The sequence below is a fragment of the Amblyomma mixtum genome, chromosome 5 (genome assembly GCF_055824585.1).
Source record: "Amblyomma mixtum isolate Tamu chromosome 5, ASM5582458v1, whole genome shotgun sequence".
In the NCBI taxonomy this organism is placed as follows: Eukaryota; Metazoa; Arthropoda; class Arachnida; order Ixodida; family Ixodidae; genus Amblyomma; species Amblyomma mixtum.
The window spans coordinates 18,129,090-18,157,074 of record NC_143016.1 but is presented as its reverse complement, the minus strand read 5'-3'; the positions used below and the strand labels follow the sequence as shown (position 1 = coordinate 18,157,074).

The window sequence follows — 27,985 nt, the reverse complement described above, 5'->3', positions numbered from 1 at the left end:
TGTTAGTAATTGAGTTTTCAATTTCTTGGAAGACAAACTCTGCCTGCTATGTTTCTTCATTCGCTTTAGCTTTCGCTTAGTTTGGATAATATCTCTGTTTATCCACGGGTTTGATGGAGGTTTCTTGACACTTCTCAGTGGAATGAATCTGTTAATGCAATAAGAGGCTATGTCCCTGAACTTTTGCCATGAAAGCTCGACATCATCATGGACAACATTTAGGTATAGGTCTAAGTAATCGATAATTGATGTATCATCTGCTTTAGCATAGTCCCTAACCTTAATTCGTTCTCGTTGTTTTCTTCTATTTACATTGATTGTTGATGAAAAAGAAATTAATTTGTGGTCTGAAATGCCTGCATCAATTTCAGCGGTTCCTTCATGGAAAATTTCACTGAGAAATAAGAGGTCTAGAATATTGTCTCCTCTGGTAGAAACAGTAATAACCTGTTCAAGACTAAAAGTTAGCATCATATCAATGAGTATATCACAGGAAGGACTGTGCCCATAGCTCCAGTTATTCCATTTTATTTGAGGAAGATTAAAATCACCAGTTATAATTAAGTTTTTTCCTCTGAATTTTAAAAGGTGATCGTATAATTTCTGCATAAAGTGATCATCAGCATTTGGTGCGCGGTACACAGAACACAGTATGAATGAAAAACCCCAGAGAGAGACATTCAAAAACAAGCTTTCGTGGTTATCAATCTGATCTAGTTCTCTTATATCAACACTATTTTTTGCTATAACTGCGACGCCACCACCTCGGGAGAATCTATCTCTTCTAAACAGTTGGTAACCTGGCGAAATTATTTCGTCATCCTGCACCCCGTCATGCAACCAGGTTTCAGAAATAACGCATATATGAGGATCATATACTAATAAAAGATCGTGCAGTCTGTCTATTTTGTTGACAATGCTTTGGGCATTTAGTGAAAGCAGCCGAAACTGGAAAGACCGTGATTGCTATTCTGCCTGCTCTAGTCTCATTTCTGTGTCATTTCTGTGCTCTAGTCTCATTTCTGTGTCATCCCTTTTTGCAACTAGTTTCCGTGTGTTGTGTACGTCGTCCCAAATGTACAAGTCGCCGCCAACGCGAATCTTATCATGAACAAGCCAGACCTTTTTGCCGCTATCTTTTTCTTCTTTCGCGCTGTTCCAAAGTAGTCGGCGCTTGCGCAGCGTGTCTGCGCAGTAATCATTTTGCAAGGATATTCCTGATCCTTTCAGTTTGTGAGCATTCTTCATGAGGGCTTGTTTTTCAGTGTAATCCTGGAAAAACGCAATGACGGGCCTTCCTGTGGGTCTCTTCCCGAGTCTGTGAATTCTCGCTACTGAAACACAATCTACCCCCACCTTATCCTTGAAGACGTCTTCAATAACCTTCTCCCGTAGCGTTGTTTCCGTTTCATTAGGATCTTCGGTAATCCCAAAAACAATCAAATTCGAACGGCAGCTGCGGTTTTCCAAATCAACCAGTTTTTCATGGTGAAGTTTAAGTACGTCATGCGCTGCGGTTGCAACTGCATTTGTTTCTTCATTTTCATGGGTCTTTGCTCGAAACTCGGTCATACTGCATTCTAAGCTGATTAAACGCTGTTCGAAACAATGTATTGCTGTCTCCGTGAATTCAAGGCGTTCTTTCAATGAAGCGATGTCAGCTCTAATTGCTTGCTGGCCACGCAATATAGATTCGAACATTTCATCAACAGTCGGTCCCGGATTTTCTTCAATGTCCCCACAAACGAGGAGCTTACACGAATTTAAACACTCATAGGCAATACTCAAGCACAGATGTGGGCACGGCAGTACAACAAGAAAACGATCATCACTGCGTATTGTGCTGTTGTAACTAACCTGTACAAGAAGAATCAGACGCATAGTCAGCGATGTGCGCCCAAGGCTTTCGCCGCGCCCACTGGTAAGTCCATCGTGCGGTGCTGTCTTTATAGCAGTTGAAGCTGGTGACGTCAGGAACCCGTGACTTGAAAACACTGCATCATCCGTTTTCGGAAAGAGGCACGAAACTGCATCGTCGATATGGCTTGATGTCACTGTTGTAAACGGCTTGGCTGAAGGCGCAACAAGGAGGCTGGCAGTTGGCAGGAACAAAGCCTGTACAAGAAGAATCAGACGCATAGTCAGCGATGTGCGCCCAAGGCTTTCGCCGCGCCCACATTGGCCCCCGGGGGAAAAAGAGCCATCCTGGCGATTTAGAGAGTCAACAGGACGCAGGGGTCGTAATACGGCTTCAAACGCGAAACGTGAACGGTCTCGCGCCCACGTCGTCGGAGATCGGGTGATGGCGTCACGGGCTCAACGATGTAAGTGACGGGAGAAGTGCGCTCAAGGACACGGTAGGGTCCGTGGTATTTTGGCAGCAACTTGGTAGAGAGACCTGGGGCAGCAGAAGGCACACGGAGCCAAACAAGGGATTGCGGCTGAAAAGTGTCTGTGCCATGGGAGTGGTCGAAACGGTATTTCTGGCGCCCTTGGTCGTCAGGCGTGAATGACCGGGCGAGCTGGCGGCACTCTTCAGCGTGTCTGGAGGCTTCAGATACGGTTGTGGATTCCGACGAATCAGGATGGTACGGAAGAATAGTGTCGAGCGGCGAGGATGGTTCACGGCCATATAGAAGGAATAATGGTGAGAAACCAGTAGTGCTCTGCGTAGCGGTGTTGTAGGCATATGTGACGAAGGGGAGGACGACGTCCCAGTTAGAATGGTCTGCCGCGACGTACATTGACAACATGTCACCTAATGTTCGATTGAAACGTTCTGTCAAGCCGTTCGTCTGGGGATGATAGGCAGTAGTGGTGCGGCGAGTAATGTCGCATTGCTGCAGAAGAGATGAAACTACGTCTGACAGAAACACCCGCCCACGGTCGCTCAACAGTTCACGCGGGGCTCCGTGCCGAAGTATGAAATGGTGCAAGAGGAAGGCTGCAACATCCCGCGCCGTAGCAGCTGGGAGGGCGGCTGTTTCGGCGTACCGTGTCAGGTGGTCTACAGCGACGATGACCCAGCGGTTTCCTGCAGCAGTGTAGGGAAGTGGTCCATACAGGTCAATGCAAACTCGGTCAATTGACCTGGATGGGCAAGACAAAGGCTGCATAGGGCCGGTCGAATGGTGATGAGCGAGCTTGCGGCGCTGGCAATCGGGGCAGGAACGGACGAATTTTCGTACGTAGTTATACATGCCGCGCCAGTAATAGCGGAGGCGAAGCCGGTTGTAGGTCTTAAAAGCACCGCCGTGACAAGCTTGCGGGTCGCTATGAAAGGCTGCGCATATTTCTGACCGTAAATGTCCAGGGATCACTAGGAGCCATTTGCGCCCATCAGAGAGGTAATTTCGGCGGTACAAAATCCCATCATAAACAGTGAAGTGGGCAGCCTGACGGCGGATTGCGCGCGGTACCGGCACGACAGAACGGTCTGAAAGATAACGTACAAGAGAAGTGATCCAAGGGTCCTTGGACTGCTCGTTGGGCATATCGTCCAATGACAAGGAGGCGCAGTCGATGGCGGGAGGAGAGGCACGTTCATTGGCTAGAGGTGAACGAGAGAGAGCGTCGGCGTCGTTATGCTTCCTGCCAGAGCGATAGATCACACGAATATCGTACTCTTGAAGGCGTAAGTCCCATCGGGCGAGGCGGCCATTTGGGTCTTTTAGGGAGGACAGCCAATATAGGGAATGGTGGTCCGTGACGACCGCGAAAGGCCGGCCGTACACGTAAGGCCGAAATTTCCCGATCGCCCAAACGATCGCCAAGCACTCTTCTTCAGTTACTGAGTAGTTTTGCTCTGGCTTCGTCAGGGTGCGGCTCGCGTATGCAACAACATACTCCGCATACCCCGGTTTGCGTTGAGCAAGAACAGCACCGATACCAACGTACGCCACTGGCATCTGTGTGGATTTCAGTTGGAGAAGCAGGGTCAAAGTGGCGCAGTATGGGCGGAGAGGTAAGTAGACGGCGCAACGTGATGAACGCGTCGTCACAGGTAGGACTCCAGCTTGATAGGTCGCTACTGCCACGAAGAAGTGCAGTCAGAGGTGCGATGATACAAGCGAAATTTCGGATAAAGCGCCGGAAGTAAGAACATAAGCCGATGAAACTGCGAAGTTCCTTCATCGTAGAGGGCTTCGGAAACTCAGAGACAGCACGAAGCTTTGCTGGGTCAGGAAGGACACCCTGTTTCGACACGACGTGGCCCAAAATCGTCACCTGACGAGCAGCGAAGCGACATTTCTTTAAATTGAGTTGAAGCCCGGCTTCCGCGAGGCATCCCAAAACTTGCTCCAGGCGAACGAGGTGCGTCTGGAAATCTGGGGAGAAAACAACGATATCGTCCAAGTAACATAAGCACGTTTTCCATTTCAGGTCGCGCAGTATCGTGTCCATCATCCGCTCAAAAGTGGCAGGGGCATTGCATAGTCCGAAGGGCATGACGTTGAATTCATAGAGCCCGTCAGGCGTCACAAAGGCTGTCGTGGAGCGGTCAGCGTCGGCCATCGGGACTTGCCAATAACCCGAACGTCGATCTAAAGAAGAAAAGAATTCAGCTCCCTGCAAGCAGTCAAGTGCGTCATCAATGCGGGGCAGCGGGTAGACGTCTTTGCGGGTAATTTTGTTCAGGCGCCGGTAGTCAACGCAAAAGCGGATAGAGCCATCTTTTTTGGTGACAAGGACGACGGGGGAAGCCCAAGGACTATGCGATGGTTGTATAACGCCCCTCTGTAGCATGTCATTTACCTGGGCGTCGATAACTTGGCGTTCGGTGGCCGAGACGCGATATGGGCGTTGGCGCAACGGCGTATGGGCGCCAGTGTCGATCCTATGGGTAACAGCTGAGGTGCGGCCCAAAAGGTGGTTGGAGAAGTCAAACGATGACCGAAACTTATTTAGCAGGGCCTCAAGCTGGGTCTTCTGCGGTGGCGAAAGATTCGCGTCGATTGGGCGCTCAAAGACGGCTTCGGGAGCGGCATCAGGAGACGATGGGGAAGAAGTAAGTGAAGACACTTGCATGCGACAGGGGTCATCCTCATAAGGACGTGTCCAGACGTAAGGCTGGACACGTCCCAGGCATTCACCGCGAAGAAGATTAGAGGGGCCCAGGAATGGATTTGACAGGGGCAAGGCGCTGCAGCCGGCTGAGACGGTAAGCACGGCGAATGGCAGGGGTAGACAGTGACGAGAAGCGAAGGAGTCGGACGGGATGAAGATGACAGGGCCGTTGGATGCAGAGTCGCAATGAACAGAGACGAGCACAGCAGAGCACGGCGGGATCACGACGTCATCAGCCACAGTCAACTTGGAGCACGGGTTAGTGGAAGTGCTCACCGATGCGTCGCCGAATGGAAGACGGGCGACTTCGGAACGAGTGCAGTCGATGACAGCTTCATGTCGCGAGAGAAAGTCCCAGCCTAAGATGACGTCGTGAGACGGCGATGCGAAGACGATGAATTCAATAACGTACAGAACGTGCTGAATAGTAACTCGAGCTGTACAGGCCCCCAAAGGCGCGATAATTTGCGAATTAGCGGCGCGAAGCATAAAACCAGATAGCGGAGTCATCACTTTTCGTAACTGGCGGCGCAATTTTGCACTGAGTACAGATACAGCAGCACCGGTGTCAACAAGCGCGAAAGCATCGGAGCCCTCCACAGAAACGGTGATCATATTGGCCGGAGAAAGTCGAGGTCTTGAGCTTGGCGACGAGCACGCAGTTCTTGCCGCGAGAACTGCGGGAACTGCGGACTCGGAACGGTAGGAAGAAGCGAAAGCTGCCGCGCAACCTCCTCACGGACAAACTGCTTGATCTGGAGCAGTAGTGAGCTGTCCTCTGTCGTCATGCTCAGGCTAGTTACTGTGTCTGTGCAGAGGGCTGCCGAGTGAAAACGCGCTGTCGGCGGAGCTCGTCGTAGCTTTGGCAGTGGTCGAATATATCGGTGACAGATGTGACGTTTTTGCCCACAAGCATATTGAAAGCGTTGTCTTCGATTCCTTTCAGGACGTGTTTAACTTTTTCGGCCTCCGCCATGAACGCATTGACGCGCTTGCAGAGATTGACGACATCTTCTATGTAGCTGGTGTATGATTCATCACTCTGCTGTGCGCGAACGCGAAGACACTGCTCGGCGCGAAGTTTGCGTACTGCCGGACGGCCGAAGATGTCGGTGAAGCTGGTTTTAAATTCGGTCCAGGTGGTGAAGTCCGATTCGTGGTTTTGGAACCAAAGGTGGGCGACACCGGTTAGGTAGAAGATGACGTTGGTGAGTTTCATAGTGTCGTCCCAACGGTTATGAGCACTCACCCTGTCGTAAGAGGACAACCAATCCTCCACGTCGTGATCGTCCGTGCCGCTGAAGACGGCAGGGTCGCGCTGGCGGAGCGCACCATGGCAAGCAACGGGTGCCGGCGAGGAGCTGGCTGGCTGGTTGGCGTTGGCAGGCATGGGGGTAGTGATGGTACGGTTACGTAGCTCCAGGACGGAATCCCGCACCTCCACCAAGATGTAGCGGCCTTTATTGGCAAGAGATGACTGGCTGTTAAGGCCGGTTAGAGCGGGCAAGGGCAGGTCCGGTCCCGGAACAGTTGATGCTTTTGCCGCGCGTCGGTTCTGCTGCTTCAGCTGCCGATCGTCTTCTTCTCGCCTCGCGCCGCGCATCGGTTCTGTTGCTCCGTCTGCTAAGCGTCTTCCTCTTTACATGTATAAGAATAAAACTTCATTATTTGTCTTTGTGCAACGTTAACAGGCAGGAAGAGAGCAGAGTAGGTAAGAGAGGGAACGTGAGTTAATGAGAGCATAGCAGAAGTCAAGAAGGAAAGGGCATGGGGGGCTCATGTAATGCGAAAGCAAGATAACCGATGGTTTTCTAAGATAACGGAATAGATTCCAAGAGGGGAAACTTTAGCAGGGGCCTAAAGTGAGGCGGGTTTGATTGACTGATTGAATGATTGATTGATTGATTGATTGATCGAGTGATTTATTGATTGATTGATTGATCGAGTGATTGATTGATTGATTGATTGATTGATTGATTGATTGATTGATTGATTGATTGATTGATTGATTGATTGATTGATTGATTGATTTATTGATTGATTGATTGATTGATTGATTGATTGATTGATTGATTGATTGATTGATTGATTGATTGATTGATTGATTGATTGATTGATTGATTGATTGAAACAACTTATATTTCCGTCAGATGAAAAGCAGACACTGTTGACTGAGTAGCAAGAAATATCAAGCAAGCCACTTGGTTTCCATGCTCCTTCTCGCACTGTTCTATGCACCTGAAAGTTTTTGATAACACTGAATGTGAACAGTCTTTGTTTTTGTAGAAAAGAGGCTCGCTGCAGGCTCGATTCACTGCGAAAATGTGATTAACCATTGTCAGAACACGTGTTTCTTGGCTCACTTTCTTGAAAGACGGTGAGCTACGTAAATATCTTGTACAGGCAAAGCGGTTTATCAGGGTTAAGTAAGGTAACAAAGATATTGTCACATTGGTAATTAGCGGCTGAGGGTCAACAGCGGGTCAACAGACGTGCCCTTTCAGATCACTTTCACACACACACACTTCCTCTTCTTCATGAGAGGCACTTCCGTCTGCACGTGCGCTGGCGTCAATATAATATCCATGACAGTTAGAATACAAAAATCGTCTAATGGCGGTAATGGCGGTAAATTGACGGTAATGGCGGTAAATTGGTGCAGCATTTCGCTGGTGTGCGTTGTGGCCCCCACAATACAAGCGATTGCAGAAACACATCATCTTTCACATTGCAGTCAAATTTTGCAATCAGTAATTCATGGCGTGTACCATGTAATTGTGCTGTCAGTCCACGTCTTCCAGTGAAATTGGAGGGGCCGCCTGCAAAACTATATAGCTGAAAAAAAATCTCACGTGCAAAGAGGGCCAGCCAGAAAAGGCCTACTAAACCATGCTACCAGTTAATTAAAACACTCGGCGATAGCCGTGAGGTTCCTTCATTTTCTCTCACTTTTTCTCTTTTCCGTCTTCATAATCTCTTCTTTCTATTCATATCCTTCCACTCTTCTCTATTTTCTCTTCTTTTGTCTTCTCTTCTGGTTTCCTCTCTTCTTCTTTCTCTCGGCTTAGCTTCAGTCTTCTGTTTCTGCACTTATAAGAATAGAATACAACACGATCTTTGTTATACGTAAATGCCACAAATGCAGGCGACAGGCTTCCCAAGATCTCGAAGAACTTGACTGTCTGTGCCTGGCAGCCAGGTCAAAGAAAAATGTCCGCAAAGCTATTTGCAGAATATTAGATTTGTAGTGATACAAAAAATGATTTTTTTCTTAGATTTCGGATGCACCAATTGTTTTCTCAATCTCTCATGTTGTGCTTGCATCTAGCGCAGGAGCTGGTAATTTATTAACTGTAGCACAAATATAATCATGGTGGTTCCTTTTTATACATTTTGTCGCAGCCTTGTAAAACAGATAAACATATTTGGATCCAAGGCTGAGGGGTCAGGAACTTCATATTGTAATTGGTATTCTTTGTGAGCGCTATTCGCTTCCTTCTATTTATTCTTCATCTCCGCCGCCGCGGTGGCTCAGTGGCTATGGTGCTCGGCTGCTGGCCTGAAAGACGCGGATTCGATCCCGGCCGCGGCGGCTGAATTTCTTTGGAGGAGAAATTCGAGGCCCGTGTACTGTGCGATGTCAGTGCACGTTAAAGAACCCCAGGTGGTCGAAATTTCCGGAGCCCTCCACTACGACGTCTCTCATAGCCTTAGTCGCTTTGGGACGTTAAACCCCATAAACCAAACCAAACCTTCTTCATCTCCTTATTGTTTTTCTCTTTCTCTTATTTTTATCTTCCTTAGACCAGTTTCTGTCTTGTTATTCTATGGCTCTCCTTTTTCCTTCTTGTTCGTCCTTCTTTTCTCTCTCTGTTGGCCTGACTCGGCTCTTTGACTTGCCTTGGTTTGCCGCCGATTCACTTGGACTCCAAGCCAAGCCAAGGCTTCTTTCTTCCCTTTTTGTTTGGTTTGGTTTGCCGTGGCTTGCGTATTTCTACAGCTGCAACTACAACGAACTTCAGCTACACGACCATTCTTCCTAGATTCTTATAAACGACTCTCGCCGTAAAAAATATTGCCGTTTGTTTATTTCGTCTTTAACATCAGTGTGAGGAAGTGGAAGATTGCAGGTTTAATTTACCCAAACATTAAAGGTATAAGCAATAAACGAGGCGGCTTTTATAGGAAAGGACACTAATCTCGGTATGGGCTTGAAAAGAGGAAAGAGACAAGAGAGCAACGCAACAACACAAGGAAAAAATACACGGGGAAACAGAACAAAATCCTTGCGAAAAGTACAGGAAAAAGAAAGTCAAAAAGGAAAGGCACACTACTTGTCTCTCATACGAGCTTCGAGCGGGGAGGACTGGCCGGGTGTCGAGCAGTCTTTAGGCACTCCTTGGGCGTTCCAGTGTCGATGCACTGTTGCCGGCGTTTCCACGTTGGCCTTCAACGCTGCCGCGGCGCCAGCGTCTGTGGGCTCCCAGCACGGTTCCCAGGTCTGGTAGCCCGGGTGCGCCACGTAGGCACCAGAGGCGGCCTGTGTGGAGCAGCTGACGGATGGACGGAGTAGAGTGGCGCCTGGGCCTGGTGTTTGGGGCTCTCGACGACGGATGTCCAGGTATGGTGGCCCGGACGTCTGCGGCTGAGGCCCAAGCCCGGAACTCGGGGAGCCAGCAGAAATCGTCCACGTCCGTCGCCGACCGCGCTCTTCTCTTCTCTGCCACGTAATCCTCTTCCACCTGTCCCGGCGTACCCCTCCCCACGCGCTCCTCGTGCTTTTACATCTTCTTCCTCACAATCGACGCTGGGTGGCGCTATCTCCTTACAATCAGAAACTATTTCTTTAAGTACCTATTTGCATTTACTCATTGTGCAAAGGGAATAATTCCTGTAATGAGCAACGTAGTCGTTGCGATGTGACCAGTTTATAGGATTAAGAAATGAAGGGAGCGTAACCTCAAATTCAGAAAGAGGAATGTCTTCCTGATGTCCAATGGCCGCGCTGCAGTGTTCTCTTTAGTGGCTTAGAGGCCCCTCCAGTGACTACGTGCCTGAAAATTTGCGGTTATGTGCGCCACACAGTAAAAAAGGAAGAAAGAAATGACAGCAGCGTTCTCTAAGACGCCGCGTTGCATTCCTTCTGTGCGTTTATGACCCGGCTTCCTCAATCCAGTTTTAGCATAATTGCAGCAATCACATTAAGCAGATGAAGATGGTCGTTCATCAGGAGCTTTCCTAGCTTTTAGATGCGTATTTCTATATCTTCCCGAGACGGCAAAAACAAGAAAACAGCCCAGTAAGTCGAATGCAAGAGGTAACAAGCGCAATAAAAAGCTACATAGTTACGTCGATCGCACTCGGACTTTCTCCCACCACGCGCATCCTTCTACCGGACTCTGCAAATGCTTCGAGACAGTGCTCATGCATCAAGCAGCAACCGCATGCCAAAATAATGGGCGGCTCCTGTCGATTGCCTCGGCAAGTAAATTAAAGGGGGCCACTCACTGCGCCGCTAATTAGATGTCAGATATTCACGGCACGCAGCGCAGGAGGGTTGCCGCAGGCCTGCGCGTTAATTCTTCGTGCATCGAGGCAGATTGCCCAAGGCAATGCTTTAATGCAGCCTGGGCTCGGTCCCGTCTTCACATCACTTCATTCTCAGCATCTCAGCTCTTGCTTTTGAGATGCCAAAATGCGAACGTAATACATATTCACTTTCGTCTAGGAAAGGTCGTCAATAGCACAACTTGGTTAACTTCTGGTGGCTAAGGCTGAACTCATCCGTTCTGACTTTTGGAGCCTCCCAGATCTGAGTGTTTAGTTCTGTTTAATTGAGCCCAGTATTAAGTAATGAGGACAGAGCCTGAGGATTGTCTGTAGAAAAATATACATAAGCGGGTCGCACACGAAAAAAATCAGGACATCCAAAAGTTGATGTCTAGCAGTATAGCCTCTCTTGACCTTCCCCGTATTTTCCATTAGCAAACAAAAAAAAAGACATTTGGAAAGGCTGCTGAAATATGAAGCTATACAAAAGACAGTACCCTAAGCAGAGAGTGTGGCAGTATTTACAGTGGCTAGAGATTTAAGCTGCTCAGTGCCCGCAGGAATGTCTGCAAATGTGACGGGGCCCTCAAACAAGGGGGCCGCCGCGGTGGCTCAGTGGCTATGGTGCTCGGCTGCTGGCCCGAAAGACGCGGGTTCGATCCCGGCCGCGGCGGCTGAATTTCTTTGGAGAAGAAATTCGAGGCCCGTGTACTGTGCGATGTCAGTGCACGTTAAAGAACCCCAGGTGGTCGAAATTTCCCGAGCCCTCCACTACGGCGTCTCTCATAGCCTTAGTCGCTTTGGGACGTTAAACCCCATAAACAAACCAACCATCAAACAAGGGGATTGTAGAGGCTATCTACGCTCGTGATAGATGGCGCTGAAAGGCAGCACGTGTGGACAAGTCAAGTATTTTCGAACGAAAACAAGCGTATATCAGAGCAATAAAGAAACACGGCTTTGTGGTTTTGTCGTTCTCTAGCATTGGCGTTTATTTCTGTATTTTCTTTGTATATTCTCCGGTTCCGTATTTTGCTTGTATTTTGTAGGACTGCAGAAAAGGAAATAAGCAATAAGATAATAATAATAATAATCTTCATTAGCCATCCTAAATGTCAGATAAAAGGGCGGCGAGGCGAAAATCTGCTCGGAGGTTGCTTGACCAGCCCACAGACCCTGATATGTTTATTCTGGAGGACGAGGCATATAAAAACTTACCACAAAATTGGCAAAATAAGTAAAATGTTACATAAACGAGACAAGTATTCTGTTTTCAACGAAATACAAGTTTCAAGAAGTCACATATCCTGCCGTTTTATTCTTCTACACTTAGTCGCCGATCCCAACTCTAATCAAAAATTACTAATGGTGATACTGGTGATAGCCTGTGACTATTACACTGCTCTATCTGTGCACCTTTTGTGCGCACATGCGCCTCCACATTTCTATAAATTCCCTTGTCCCCGCATTCCTTCTGTAGGCATTCGTCTGCATAGGGAACGAATGAAGACATTCGCAACCTCTCGAGCGCATCTCTTTTACCTTGTTACCTCCAGTCTCTGTGCGCTAGCTTTCGCGGAATTCGGATACGCCGAATGCGAGAAACATTGAGGAAGTTCGGAGCAGCCTGCATGAGTGGCATCGATGATGAATAAATGGGATTGAAATGCGACTGTATTCTTAGCGCGTATCATGTGCATTATAACGCATGTAATCGCAATTAATTTTTCGCCAGCCTTAAAGACTTAGAGCGACGTAAGGACACAGAGGACCAACACAAAAAACATTCATACCTTCTATTTTGTTTCCTCAGACATCATTCGCTACTTGTGTTGTTTGGTTATGCACAGCGGCTAGCGCTTTCTTCTCTTCCAGGTCCGCACAAAAATTCTTTTACTCGATCTGTAGAACTGAATCACAGCGATTATGCGCCCTTCTGTTTTACCGAATGCCGACCCTCAAAATGTTTTAGAAAGGACATTCTTCTGGACATTGCTTTTGAGGGAAAAAAATGGCACTGTAATTGTCCCAAATCTTGATGGATACCCGAACCGAACCGGAAGGAAAGGAAGGGAGGTGGGAGTGAAAATATAAAGAGAAAAAGAGCTACAGTAGTGGAGGGGTCCGGAATAATTTCGAAGTAGCCGTGCGCCGTAATCACTGAGCCACCGTGCCGGGTCCTTTTCCTGCCAACAACTGGCTTTCGGCCATCGGAATCCGTGGCAAAGAACAACTATTAAACAATGTGAAAACGCAAACACGATATTCAACATGATATTCTTATGATTCGGGAATGGGCCTCGATGTTCTGCCAAGCCTCTTTACTGGAGGTGGAGGGAACTGAACTATGAGTTAATTTCAAGCGTTCGTGTTGTGCACCTGTGGTTCTTACTGTGTCCTCTGCGCTGTTTTTTAGTGGGCTTGCAGAATGTTGGAAACCTAAAAACTTGCGTTATCTTCTGACATCACTTAACGTCAGTATGGCGCGGTTACGAACGCACTTTGCGCACACCGCATGCAGAGTATCTTGAAAGATTTCACTCGTCTGTCTGGTATGAGTAGTGTATGTAATGGAAATGTAGATACTGTACACTGGGTAAACGTAGTATTTATTTTGCTTCCTTCTTGAATGTATTGCCTCAAATTTTCGTTGTTATTTGCCAAGTCTAGCTTGGTTTATGGTGTTTAACGTCCCAAAGCGACTCAGGCTGTGAGGGACGCCGTAGTGAAGGGCTCCGGAAATTTCGACCACCTGGGGCTCTTTAACGTGCCCTGACATCGCACAGTACACGGGCCTCTAGAATTTCGCCTCCATCGAAATTCAACCGCCGCGGCCGGGATCGAACCCGCGTATTTCGGGTCAGAAGACGAGTGCCATAACAACTGAGCCACCACGGCGGCCATTAATAAAAAAAAAGGGAGAATATACTTTAATCTTCAACGTTAGCATCGAGTGTGTCTGCAACCGTCTATCTTTTTCTCGACGCGTCCAAAGACTATTTCCAAGTCGTTTCCACAGTTTAGTAGCACAAGGGTTCTAGAGTACAGGCTTGCATTGCGGCAGTCCAGCTTTCCATTTGTTTCCATTTATTATTTCTGTTTGAGTTGTTGTCTATGCCTCACAAATCATTGAGGACAGGGCCAATTTCACGTGCGCAAAGAGAACTGACCGCGGACGACGTTCCGGTACCAGCGCTGTTGACACGAAACTGCGGATAGCAAGACCGTGAAACGGATTTCATACTTCACAATTCCGAAACTCCTGTTGCAGGCTCAGGTTTGGTTTGGACGTTACGTAAGCATCTTCACGCGAGCATATGGTTCTTGCAGCTTTCGTTTAGGGACGAGAAAGACAGAAATAAATTTGACCTCTCACTCCTTCCGTTGCGTCACCTATGTCGTCGTCCCACTTAAGCAACAAACGTATATAAGAAACAAAGCACTTTACTTCTCCGACTTGGCCATCTCAACTGCTTTCGAAGCGTGGGATGTGGGTGGCCAATCGATGCTGGAAAGCAGGACTTTTTGACTTTCAGATGAAGACATTCCTTTTACATTTTGAATTTTCGCCACGTGTAATAAAATACCAATCTTTGGTCAGGCCTGAACTGCACCTCCAGCTTCGAAACTGCTCCAGGTGACGGGCAACGCTTTCTCAGATCTCCTTCCAAACGCGCTCTGTATTGCTTAAGAGCGTGGAACACAAGGTCCGTCATAAAAAGACTGCGCATACGTAGTGGATTTCTGCTCGATTTTTTGTTTGTCCTCAGGCACGTGGTGCTCAAGTGCACCACAACATTGACGGTTGCAACTACAAAAGTGCCAGATTTACAACTGCAGTCAAGTGAACGACCCTCTCCGAGCTTAACGGCGAAGCCCTCGCGTTGGCGTCACCGTAGAATTTTGTAACCGAAAACTTGCTGCCGCTGGCGAAAAAGAACGGTGTGCAGGAGCCGCATTTCGTAGCGATTCGTCTCGTTTTTATGTTAGCCAGTCGTGACAACTGGCGTGACGAAAGCAACAGGAGCTGGGGAAGGAAACGACCAATCACAGGCCGCGCCGTCCTGGTCGCGCCATCGCATCCAGTCCAGCAGAGTCACAGGGATCATGCTTCATATATACTTCGCACAATCACTGCACAGTTTGTTTCCCGAGACGGGATTAGCGCCGATAAAGTGTTTCGAGCAAGACAAAGGCGTCATCCTGTTCTGTCATTCGTCAGTGTTTGCACCGATCTATCACTGTGGCGTAGGCGTAGAGATCGTTTATGAGCAGCATGGCTGTTCGGGCTAGTTAGTTCTTCATGATGAAACTTGTCGAGCTTTAAGACATGGACAGAGCGAAGTATACGACATGTGACAACGGTAGACAACTCCGTCTCTACTTCATTCTGTATCTCTACTGTCTCTACTCCATCGTTTATGAAAGTAGGTGGGTTCATATCCGTGTTTCTATCAAGATAGATCAAGATAGGGATAGGCCTGTGATTGGTCGTTTCCTTCCCCAGCTACTGTTGCTTTCGTCACGCCAGCTGTCACGACCGGATAACATAAAAACAAGGCGAATCGCTGCGAAATGCGGCTCCTGCACACCGTTCTTTTTCGCCAGCGGCAGCAAGTTTTCGGTTACAAAATTCTACGGTGACCCCAACGCGAGGGCTTCGCCGTTAAGCTCGGAGTGGGTCTCTCACATAGCTGGAGCTGTAAATCTGCCACTTTTGTAGCTGCAACCGTAAATACTGTGGTGCACTTGAGCATCACGTGCCTGAGGACTTCGATCCTTATGCAGTCGCATAAGCGGAGCGTCGGTCAGTGTCCGTAAAAAAGTGCAGTCTATCTCCTACGCATCCGATAAAAGGCACAGTTTTCGAAATCTCCGTCATCAGCCTGCTTTCATTTCTTAGTTTCTCATACAGTGAGCGAAATTGCGCTCGGCAACCATCCCGCTTTTCGCGTGGGGCGACCCGCGTGAACACGTGGCCAGTGCAGCCTCCGAAGAAGAGTAGGTGGCGTCAGTCTAGGCTGCAGACGCGTTCGCATTAGACTTCGCCTTCCATTTACTTCATATCATTTTCTCTTAATGGCTCAAGAAATATTCGCGACAGAGAAAGAAGAGATCAAAGATGATGAAAACGACAATATATTGGTTCTCTCTGATGTACGGCTTAGGTACGGGTGATGTCTGCCCCAGTATGCCGAGAATAGGAGCTTAAAGCATTTCATGCTTAAAACTCCCACTGTTCTCACCCTCCCGACAGCCTAAGAAATGGCAGCTAAAATTGCACTGCACCAGCCTTCTTCGCCCCGGTACATTATGACCAAGCGAATTAGGCGAGGAACATACTTCCAAGCTCATGAGCCAAGTCGCGTAAGTCTCATGCACATAAGCGCAGGCAGGTAAGATCAGGCAGGTAAGCTCAGGCGCATGAACATAAGCACATAAGTCCAAGCTTGTAAGCTCACTTCATAAGACCAGGCACATAAGCAGCATAAGCCCGGACACTTTAGGCAAGCGCACCAGCTCAGGTATTAATTCCAGGCACGCAACCCCGGGCACATAAGCTTGCGCGTATCAGGCCACGCTCATAAGACCACGTCCGTACACTACGTCCGTACAAGAACACTACATTAAATTTTAATCAGGCACACAGACTTGCTGGTAAAGAGAAATCCAGCAGTATGTCTTATCCCGGACGGAACCCATTGCGTGGAGTAATATAACACTAATAGATGGGGCGGAGCTTACTTTACTTTCCTTAAAAATATGAATAAGTGAACTAAGGGATTCTGTTCCGTAAATGTAGATCATTTTGTATTCCTGCTTTCATGATACCCTCAAGGAATGCAACATTCACAATTTGAGTCTTGGCTACTTAATAAAATGTGGAGAGAGGGCGAGACATCTTTAATATGGGGGGGGGGGGGGGGGGGGGGGGGGGGAGATCATCCAGAGTAACAGCCTCTGGCCTGCTATTCTCTGCCACGCGAGAGGGAAACGGGAAAAGTGAGACATATGGAGAGAATAGATATGAGATGAGGTTGTGCCAGAGAACAGAGCGCGAGCTGTACTTGCAGTGCCGACCTCTTGTAGTGAGGGTGGCTGCAAAAGCACGATTACTGATCACTAATAATGAAATTATTATTTTCCGTGACAAAGAGGATTCGTCTCACCAGTGAGCACCGCAACACTCCCAGCGAAGTGCCGCACCTATCAAACCCTTTCAGAATGTCCTGCACGGTCTCGACACTAGAAGTATAAATCTCGTCTTAACGCTGGTTCAGATGCAAGCGACTGAGCGATTGAGCGCCGCACCGCAGGGAAAATTTTCAACCTGTTGGAAGCTCTCCGCTCGTCGCCGCGACGACTCAAACAGGTTTTTCCGCCGCGGCGGCAGGAAGCGCTACCACTTTCGCTCGAATGTGTAACAGGCTTTAAGGCACTACCAAAAGTTCATGGTGCATTGTTTGACCTTGAGAGAAGATCGACACAACGTATCGTAAACGCATTGTATCGCATTGCAAACGGAACGATTTTCTCATTAGCATGTTTTTTGTCATATGCATCATCATTTACATAAAATTTGATTAACAAGCGGCTCTTAATGGCGAGCATTTTTCCACCATAAGTTCTGAAAAACAATACTGTCAACCCAAAGCTTACTTTCAAAGTAAATTTGAATAACACGACATCCTTTCCTTTTTTTTTTTGTCATTGCATCCTGCATATGCCGGAAGAACCTTGCTTGTTCTTTTCCTATTGGGGAGCCACAGAGCTTTTTTTTCTTTTGTTGACTTCTTCTGAAGATGCACGTGCTGGCACGTGTTCAAACACACACACACACACACACACACACACACACACACACACACACACACACACACACACACACACACACACACACACACACACACACACACACACACACGCACACGCACACGCACAAGCGCACGCGCGCACGCACGCACGCACGCACGCACACACACACACACACACACACATGAACCATATGAAGCCAGCCTTTTGTCTTTTCTTTCAACAATGAGAAGCAAAAGGCTTCCTCCTTACCGCACACGTACATCCTCAAAACAAGTGCACCACTGCATTTCAATGATAGGCGCAATCAGCGCTTCGAGTTCATGGCGCGGAGGTTCCACGGTCGCCAAGGGAGATAACGACCGAACGTCGACCGCCCATTAAGGGGTTCACCACTCGCCGAGATGAAGACCTACTGCTCCCGAGGGATGTCGTGATGGAGTGGCAGGCTACCCTTTTCTCCCACGAGGAATCCCAAGAGGGCAAAGTGCCGGCTGCAGGCGCACGTACACTATAAAGGGACAATAAGAAGAAAGGACGAGTGAAGGAGGTCGAAATGGAACAAGCAAACTCTTTCTTGTTTATTACGTAAGAGACCACTAGGCGCGTAAAAGGCGGTGCTTATCTGATCTTGATCGAGCACCTCCTCGGCTTCGAGTATAGGTATTGCCAGGCAGGTATCGTTAACACGGTCGACGCCTCGTCTATGTCGAGAAGGGCGTTGACTCACAACGTCAGCGATGACAGCATTTATTTCATTCATTTGTTGATTCACTCATTCAATCGTTCTTCCTGTCACCTCGTTCGTTCGTTCACGCATGGCACGTTCTCAGCTAAATAGCTTTTCAAAGTGGTTAAAATATTTTGAGATTTCTTAGCAGGGCATACATATGGGACATAAAGAATTAAATTAAAGCAAACAGTCGTATAGATGACAGAAAAAAACAACGAATTTGTGCGTGCTTAAAGTAATGACAATAAATCGTGTTTTTAATAAGTTCCTTGTGGGCATTGTTATTTAAATTTGAAAGATATGTTTAAAATATTAATTTTTGAAGTTGTGATGTTAAAGTCAAATAATTACGCTTTCCAATATGGCGCCGTCCGAAGAATATGTAAGTATACCTAATGTATGAAAATTACCGCAACTGTTAATTAACAGCTACAACGGTGTTACACAGCATGCTTTACTTCTGTGGCGAACATATAATAAGACACGTAACCAAACTTAACTACCAACAGTGCTATGGCCATGAGACTTGAACATGAAATATGCTCTCGTTTTAACAATGAAGTGCGTTCGTATTAGTCGGTGTGTGTGGGTCCAGAGTAATTTTAACAAATTCTAGCAATAGTTATCTTACTGTGTCAAATGCAAGCATACGCACGGGAAGTGCGACAGCTTCAGTGTTCGATCCCAGCATCGACTCGGGTTCGATCCCGGCCGCGGCGGTTGAATTTCGATGGAGGCGAAATTCTAGAGGCCCGTGTACTGTGCAATGTCAGTGCACGTTAATGAACTCTAGGTCGTCGAAATTTCAGGAGTCCTCCACTAAGGTGTCCGTCACAGCCTGAGTCGCTTTGGGACGTTAAACCCTCATCAATTAGACATGACCTAAAATGCGCGCTTCAAAAAATAATTTACCAAGTCAAATAGCTGCCACTCTGTCAACATGCATTGTCAATGAAATATGACCATCAGGCGATTGACCTTGGTATACGAGTGTTCCATTTCCAAAGAAGAACATTGATAACGCAGTTATTTTATTATTTTATCTGAACATACTGCTAGCCTCACATTTGAGGCCGTCGCAGGAGAGGGACATCATATGCACTAAAATAACACAGTTCAAGTATAATAAGGGAGTAATTGCTCATTGGCATCCACCCGAGCGCAGCCATAAGGCTACAGAGGAAAGCTATACAGCTTTCTCAGAAACTTCGTAGTTAAAGAAAAATTCGTCCTGGTCCGGCGTTCGAACCCAGGACCACCGCTACACCGGAGCAGTCGCTCTACCAATTGAGCTAACCAGGACGGCAAGCTTATGGTAGGGCGAGAGCGAATTGATCAATTGATCAAAAATAAGAGCGAATTGACCAACACAAGAGTCAGATAAGAAAGTCAGGATGTCATCGTCACTAAGGAAAAAAGAGTACAAGAGTAAAGCGTGCCAGCATCGCAGTCGTTATTGCAAAACAAAGCGTGATATCTTGCCGATGAAATCTTCGAGTGATGCGCAGTTGACAGCATCGCAAGGCAGACTATTCCACTCACGGATTGCTTGCGGGAAGAAAGAGTACCTGAATATATCATTGCGAAATCTGTGCTTTTGGTGATTTGTCCTGGTACTGCTTGTGTTTGACTGTATTAAGTGCGTACTCGTATCGATTTTCATACCGCCATTAAGCAGAAGGAAAAAAAAACTTGAGGTGCAGTAGTCTGGCTCGGTTTGCATAGTGGGAAGGTCGGCTTGTCTTAAGAGCTGTGTAGAGGAGTCATGACGGCGATATTTGTTAAAAATAAGTCTAAGCGTTTTTCGTTGTACGCTCTCTAAATTTTTTATGTATTGTTTGCGGAAGGGGAGCCAATATATTATTCCATAGTCCATTATAGAGCGAACAAGTGGCGTGTATGCTAAGAGGTTAGTGTAAAAAAAGTAGAACGTTATGTGTGGTGTAGTATAGGTACAGCCTTTGGTACGCTGCGCTGTTTGATCTTCCATTACACCGCAGCGATGGCCTAGTAGTCTGAGCATCCGCCTCGCATGCGGGAGGTGCGGGGTTCGATCCCCAATGCCGCCGGTTACCCGCTGGTGATACAATGTGCACAAGCTTTCCACTGGTCTGGTGCTCGGCTTAATCAGGGTGAAATGCTTGAAGAACCAGCCCTTCACCCCACCTTGAGTAGAAGAAAAAATACCTTGTTGCATGACGCTCTTTGGCCACAGATTCCCCTGCTCCATAAAAAGATCTGTCATCACCAGCATCTTTCTTTACGCTCTCATCAGAAAAAATTCAATGTCACTGTTTGCTTATTGGTTACCCTACGCACGATTAACGTCATAGCATCTACAGCCACCAATTTTCAATAGACTACGCGGAACTAAACCTAAAACACAGTGCGGCTAATCTGCAGAATCTATCCCGCGACTCGATTTTCAGAACAGAGTATCTGAATTATTACCTGCATATCCAGAGTTCCGCGTCTACAAACTTCTCCCATTGTTTTGATAAAGCAGATGTTCTGAAGAATTCATTCGGATCATCAACAGACCAAGTCAGCTAGGTCCGTGGCAACCAGACCGATGCGGCTGTTATTCTGAGCTCAGTGGATATCGACCGCGGAGTCTTGGCACGACCCGCAGTGCAAGCAGTCTTCATGTGCGTCATCCAAGCAATGTGCGAACAGTGCTGCATGGTCTCTGATCTCTGTACATACGCTGAGGGAAGCACCGCGGGCGTTATGATTGGGTCAATACGAAACGCATCTCCGGCTCCATAGCCGTTCCTATCCTGTTCTGTTTTCTGCTTTCTTTCCTTATACCTTGACATCTGGGCCGACCAGCCATACATCTTAGACGTGCCGACATGGAAGGCCGGCCCAACTAGTCCTTCGTCGACGTAAAGAGATTTATAGGCGGCGGCAACTGTCTCATTTGCTCCGGCCGATATTTATGATCGTTCAGAGTGACGGCATGCAACAATTTGTGCCCAACCTACATTCGCCAACAGTGTGGAAACGTCGAAGCTTATCACAGAGTTCAAAACAGCTAGGAAACGCGCATTGAGCTATGGAAAGAAGAAAAAAAGTAAAAAATGATAAGGATTTTCTTAGGGGACACAAATAGCGAAGGGTGACATAATAAAGAAGAAACCCCAGTTAATGAGACAGCTGAAGTCAAAAAGAAGAAATACGGAGATACAATGGTTCCGAGTGAAGGGGAAAGCAGGCCTGATGGCAGGAGGTGGATTGAGGTTAGGCAGCTTGCTAGTACTAAGACGCCGTGGTTTTTGCAGGATGGTGTAATAAAAATGTATATCAGTGAGAGAAACCGTTGACTTTCAGTGGTGCCCACATGACTATGATGATGATGACGATGATGTTGGTGACTGTGGTGCTGGAAGGGGATGATGATGATTGTGGCCACAGCGTCTTCCGAAGAAGTCCAAGTGCTCATCTTTCTGTGGTACTAAACGAATCTATCCGCTATGCACCTCGTCCAGTACCACGTCGTGAGTATGTGCCGTCGTGAGTATGTACAATAATCTACCCTTAAGGAAAAAGCTATTTATGGAAACAAACAAAATCTAACTCTACTCTCCCTCTTGAATAAAGTATATCAGGTCCCAGCAAATCAAAATCAATGCACAGGCTATAAAAGTTAATAAACAAACAAAAATAAAACACACGGATTTCTTTCCTGTGATAGGAACTCAGAAGTGCTCTTTCTGCGTTGAAGCAGATCTATTGTTATCTGCTGAAGTGCCTGTTAGCAGACAAATGTTTCTAGAGCAGTGAATATTCAGAAAGCTCAATGGCTTTATTCGTGTTATGCGCCCTAGTTTTCCCTAGCTTAGGGAGAGATCAATGTATAACTGCCGAGCTTCAGATCCAGTCTACACCTTCCCCTTAAGCCGTATATTCCTAGTATATGCCTTAAGCCATATATGCTGGAGAACCCCCGTGATCAAATGTATGTCACTGCCTCAACCGACGGCATGCGAACAGCACAATGTTCTTGGAGTGCGGAACCTGCTTCCGGGTAGTACGCTCATTTGCGGGAATATGACAGCGCGTGTAGTGCAGTGAGTATTAATTATTGTGTTTGCATACAGAAGCAACTTTATGCACACAAACCGCAGTTTGGAAGAGTTCGAGGCAAACAGTGCGTTGTGATAATGGTGATAAATCCGTGGGTGTGAACAAAGAGCAGTGACTATGGGCGTAAAGAAACCGCTGAAGGGAGTCATGAGCGATATTGCTTGGTGCCCTTAAAAATGGTTAGCGGTTTTTTAGCAAAAGAAATGGCGCAGTAGCTGTCTCACTTTTAGGTGGACACCTCAACCGCCCTGTGAGGGAAGGGAGGAAGGTAGGAATGAAAGAAGAGAGAGAAAAAGAGGTGCCGTAGTGGATGGCTCCGGAATACTTTAGACCACCTGGGGATCTTTAAAGTGCACTGACATCGCACAGCACACGGGCGCCTTTTGCGTTTCACCGTCATCGAAACGCGGCCGTCGCGGTCTGGTTCACACCGAACACTCCGGTGGTGGTGGTGAAAATCTTTATTATTATTGCGAAAGCAATACTGCTTGCACTTTTCTGCCATCGATGGAGGCTCATCCTTCGCTCCGGCGGAGCTGCGGCGCGCTACCACGTGACCGCGTGACGTCACGACAAGAGGAGAGCTGGGGGCCCAACTCGTCTCATCGATGGAGTCTCATCCTTCGCTCCGGCGCAGCTGTCGAGTGAGGGCGCTCGCTAGACTGGGATAAAACGGGGCTGCGGCTGTGCTCCTCGCAGTGCTGTGCTATGTCGGAGGATGCGTACAAGGCGAGGCTGGAACGGTGTGCCGCGGCCAAGCGGCGGCGCCGTGCCGAAGAAACAGACGAAGAAAGGGAACAACGGTTGGCGAAGCAATGTGCTTATGCTGCAGAATGGCGAGCATGCCGGCTTGCTGCGGGTGCATCTACAAGTTCAGAGTCAAGTTTAAACGAGGGTAGTGTCATGGACGCTCTTAATGCCGAAGAAGAATCTATGAGTAGTGCGGAGCGATATAATCACAAGAGAAGAAAACGCCGTGCGGAAGAAACGCCGGAACAGAAAGAAGAGCGGCTTGCTAAATTGGCTGAAGGCTTAGCTTGGTTAAGCCTGGCTGATTGCGAAAGCAATGACACCTAGCTGCTCTTGGTTCTGCTGGTAGTTGGACATGGATGTTGGACATCCATCATGTCGCAACAACATGCCGTCGGCGCAGAGCGGCGGTAGACACGGCGGATGCGGGCTGAAGAAATGGATGAAGTTGCTTTCGCAATTTCCGAACTTAACCAAGCTGAGCCACTGTCAATTTTTTGCGGAGGTCCTTATGGGTCAAATTTCAAAGGTGGCCTGGCTCCTAGTGTTGGTTGGTGGCCGGCAGCCTATGTCTGACGGCGACCTTCTCCGCCAGCTGCACCAGCCTAAGTTCCGAGGCCGGGTTGAAGCTAGAGGTTACGACCTCCCACCCCTCTGAGTCCGCGAGGGCCTATTGGACTGGTGGTTGTAATTGTCGGCTGATGAACATAATATGGTCGAATGTGGCTCTTGGGCCCCACACAGGGAACATTCGGGAGTGTAAGAAAAGCGCAATGAGCGATGGGGAGGGAAAGTGCGGGCATGGTGTTGTCGCTAGGCCGTCTGCTGCTGTTTTGTCAGTGATGTATGTGGCGGGGCTAAAATAGATATTCTTCGCGGTAGTATAGCGTGATGTCGTGATATGTGATCAACCGGTCGCTTGCGCGGCCTGAGTCTTCGTACGCGTCGCTCGGTTGACGTACGCTCGAGCAGCGGATTGGCCGCTTCGTTACTGGGATTGCCCAAACGGACCTATACCCAGACTATTTGGATAAGGCAAGATGGTTGGTGGTGAGAATTTTATAGACAGCAGCTTGTATCTGCCCGGGGCAAAAGTTTGAATGGAAGTTTTTGAATCGCTCAGGATAAGAATGGCAGTGGAAGACGGTATCGCTAGGCTAGGGCATGGCTGCTTTTTCGGCTTTTATTGAGGCTTATCACGAATGCCTGTACCAGTCTCTGGAGGTCGTGTTCGTGCATGCCGCGGTGTTTATTGGCTATGCGTTTGATCAGACCAATGATCTGGTGCGTGGTGGCAGTGAGTTTGGAGATAGTCTCTATAATAAGCCCGTTGTCTTGCAGAAACATGCCTAATGATCGAAGCTTGCGCGCTTCTGGCGCCGGCTGCCCATCTGTAGTGATGAGAATGGAGGAGTTATCCTCATACTCCGGCTCAGTAGACGAGCGCCTTAACCACTGAATCATCGCAGCAGGAAAGACTGAGCTTAAATGTGCCCATAATTTTTGTGTTTCGCGCGACATTTGATGCTTCTTTCTTCATCTTTCCATTTTTGTAAGGGCTCGCTCACACTATCGGGATTTTCCTTCCTTCCGTCTATCATTCCTGCCTGTCTTCCTTTCGTGGTTGATGTTGTCCGCAGCGAAGTGATATCGTTACCGGACCTTTCATTTTCTCCAAACCAATTCTCACTGGCCGGAAACTTCCCGTCGGAAGTTGCGATTTCATTAAAATCGCGAATGCGTCTGCCGCGGCCTGGGTCACACCCGTCACTATGGGATTAATATCCGAACTATACTTACGAGTGTAAGCGGGTTCTAACAAGTGTTCCCATTGAAATCCTTTTATCCTAGCAATGCTTCTGGTGACACCGACCGGCTTTCTCTCTCCAAGTGAAGCCTCTGTAAGTGGCTGTCGACATAAAAAGATTTCACCGGGGTAGACAAAATCAACTTGGGGTTGTCCTGCCCGACGCCAGGTTCATAAACATGGCGGCACGGGAGGGTATACGATTGGCCAGCGCCTTGCAAGTGTATTGGCGGCTATTTGTGCAAGAGCCGAAAAGCACTTTCGCATGGCAAAGCTTTTTTTCCCCCGGCCTCAGATTCGCTGATGGCGGGCTTAGCTTTCACAACATCGCGCCGTCTTTCCGAGGAAAATTGCATTTTCCTTCCACTCACATGTGAGCGCAGGGAGTTTCGCAAATATGTTGCAAGCACCTCGCGAGCATCTTCTGTTGGAAAAGGGCTGCGTGAGTGCATGTTTAGAGCCTTTTACTCTTTTAAACAGAGTGTCTGGTAACATGCTTCCTCTGTGGCCAAAGACCTGAGGAGCTAAAATACACGTACAAATAAAAATAAAGGAGGTAAAATAGGGGTAAATCGGATCGTAGACTCGACTAAAACGACATCATTGGGCGGCTTTTTCTGGAATGGCGGCTTTTCTTCGGCGAGGAGATGAAGTTAACACCCTGAAAGCGAACGTTTAGTAGCTTGCTTTAGAACAAGGCGAAGCAGAAAAGAAATCGTGACGAAATCGGCAAAGCCAACCACAACGTCCAGATCTAGACGAAGTTTTTCTTTTTTTTCTACCTTTGGCTAGCTCACGCTTTTATGTAGCTTCTAGTTTCGGTGACGCACAGCATGTGTGGAAATTTAAATGCGCCGGAGGAAGACAAAGAGTCGATAGCAAAGCACTAAAAAAATGCTGCTTTTGTGCAAATGCTCTTTTGTCGCAAGAACGGCGATTGATTTTTACATTTGAGAGCAGTGTGCATTTATTCTTAATTTTTTAATCTTGCTTCAGTGCTTGTGAGTCTAGCGTAAAATCGTTATCGGCGTTTTGCGTGATTATCATATGTCTGCTGATGTATTGATAGCAGGCAGTCACCGCGTGCCAAGGTCGCGGTTGTGATTATAGCTGCAAAGCCGAAAGTTGGGCAACTTGGATAGCATTCATGATGAAAAAATGGCGCAAAAGGAACACGAGGGGCGGAAAGAGAATGACGCAGAGACGCGCTTTCCCATCCGTTCCTCCTGTTCCTTTTACGCTATTTTTTCATCATGCCATTAGCTCGGCCAACATGTAACGTGGCCTTGCATCGTATCTTATGGACAGCCAATACGTGGCCTTAATTTATGCGAGAAATGCATTCCAGCGCTGTCATTTAGAAACGAACTGCAAACTCAAGTAGTATCTGTCATAATTTCCACGATTTCTACAAAGGTCTGTAAAAATGGTCGCGCAGAGTGTCGGCTACTGCATGCATGTAAATCCGCTTATTGAATAGGATCTACAACTTTCAGAGCGATTCTATTGATCTGTAATTGAAAAATTCCTTAGGTAATCTTATTAAACCTGGCAACGGTGGGCGATCTGCGGATGGTATAAAAGTACAGTGACTTGGGAAATAATCATTTTGTTTCATTCATGTGCAATCAGCCAGCATTTCTTTAAACCTTGTAGACTTTCACTGAAAGACACCGCATATAGTTGTTATATAATTCTGAGCAAGTGGGCGCAAAAGAAAGATATGCGGTCAAAATTTAGCGGAGCCCTCTCAAATGGCATCCCTCATTCCTGAGTCGTTTTCGGACGTTAAACCTAAAAAAATAAGAACGACCTAGAAAGCGCTTCGGCTATCTTACTGACTTTAATACGACCTTTTTTTCATCAAAGCACAAAATTGGAACAGTAAAGAATATCAGGCATGCATATTCTGCGCACGTCACAAGAAACCTGTTAGATAGTGACAATGCCATTCTATACAGCAGTGCGACAGTGGAATGCTGAAGCGTTTATATTTCCGAATTTTCATCTCTGCGTTGATTTAACACAGGGTTGTCTAAAAGAAAGAAATTAAGACAGCCCGCACCTATAAAAAACTGATGCTTCTACATCGAAGTACGAGCAGGGAGATAAAAAAAAAAACAGTGTTTCAGAGAAAGGGTGGCGCTAAAATGCATCTTGCTTCACTAACACGAGCTGTATATAGCTCTAAGACAGTCGTTGGGAAGTGTTAGAAAAGCCTCGAAAAAAATTAAGTTATTAACAACTTATTGTTCCCATTTGCACGCTATCCGCGATGGGAAATTTATCTCGCACCTAACTCTTCTGTTTTGTTTTCTTTTTGTTTTGTTTTCGAAGATCGGTGCACTCGGTATTAAAGGGACACTGAGGAGAAATTGAAGTTGACTTGCATCGACAGAATACCAGCTCCTGATTACAAAAACGCCCTTCATACTGACAACAAAGCTCTTGTAACGTAGAAAAGAGCAAGAACCAAAATACAGGTATCGCCGCCACAGGCCAAACTCGCAAGTACAAGCTTCATGACGTCATAGGACAAAACAGTGTTGCTAGAACCAATAGTTCTAGCAACACTAGGACACGAGAAGCCACGAATCACTGAGGCGCAGCAAATGCATGCGCAAATCTCCTTGACGTCGCCAGATGGCTCCACGTACCCGACAGCTACGCGCGCTCCTGCAGCGCCGGGACCAATCAGCGCCTGCTCACAGCAGTAGGGGTAGGGTAGTATGGGGGCTCCCGGTATTCCGCTAATGGTAACAAGGTACACGGTATGCTAAAGGTGTCTATTTGCGAGAACTTCGTTGACGACTTCGAGAAAGGAATCCATTGTAACGCTGGCAAAACGCCGGTGTAAACGTAAACGAAGCGACGGCCGCAATAGCCGATATATGCCTTCAACGTGCGGCCAGCGGTAGCTTTCTTTTCGGCTGCTGCTGGGCCGCACTGCATGGCCGCCAGAAATCACGGAGTCTGCGTTACGTCATGTGCACGTCATGTTTCACGTCACTTAGTCCTGTGTCGTCATAGGAGAATCCCAAGTTTGAATCAGAGCGGCGGGAAAAACTTTTTCAACTTCGAATCCAAATTTCTTAGAAATAAATGCAGCTTTCGCTGCCGGCCAAGTGGCAACAAAGCCATGAAATGCCGAACAATCGGATTTTGCTATAAAAAAA

General features: G+C 47.5%; 1 protein-coding gene across 1 annotated transcript in view; it reads right to left on the bottom strand.

Annotated features, from left to right (window-relative positions):
• Positions 1-966: 966 nt before the first annotated feature.
• LOC149341419 (uncharacterized) overlaps positions 967-27,985 on the bottom strand; it is a 42,487-nt gene continuing 15,468 nt past the window's right edge. The window contains exon 2 of the mRNA XM_089542858.1: positions 967-2,205. Within this exon, the coding sequence (XP_089398984.1) occupies positions 967-2,205 (1,239 nt within the window). The remainder of the gene's footprint in view (positions 2,206-27,985) is intronic.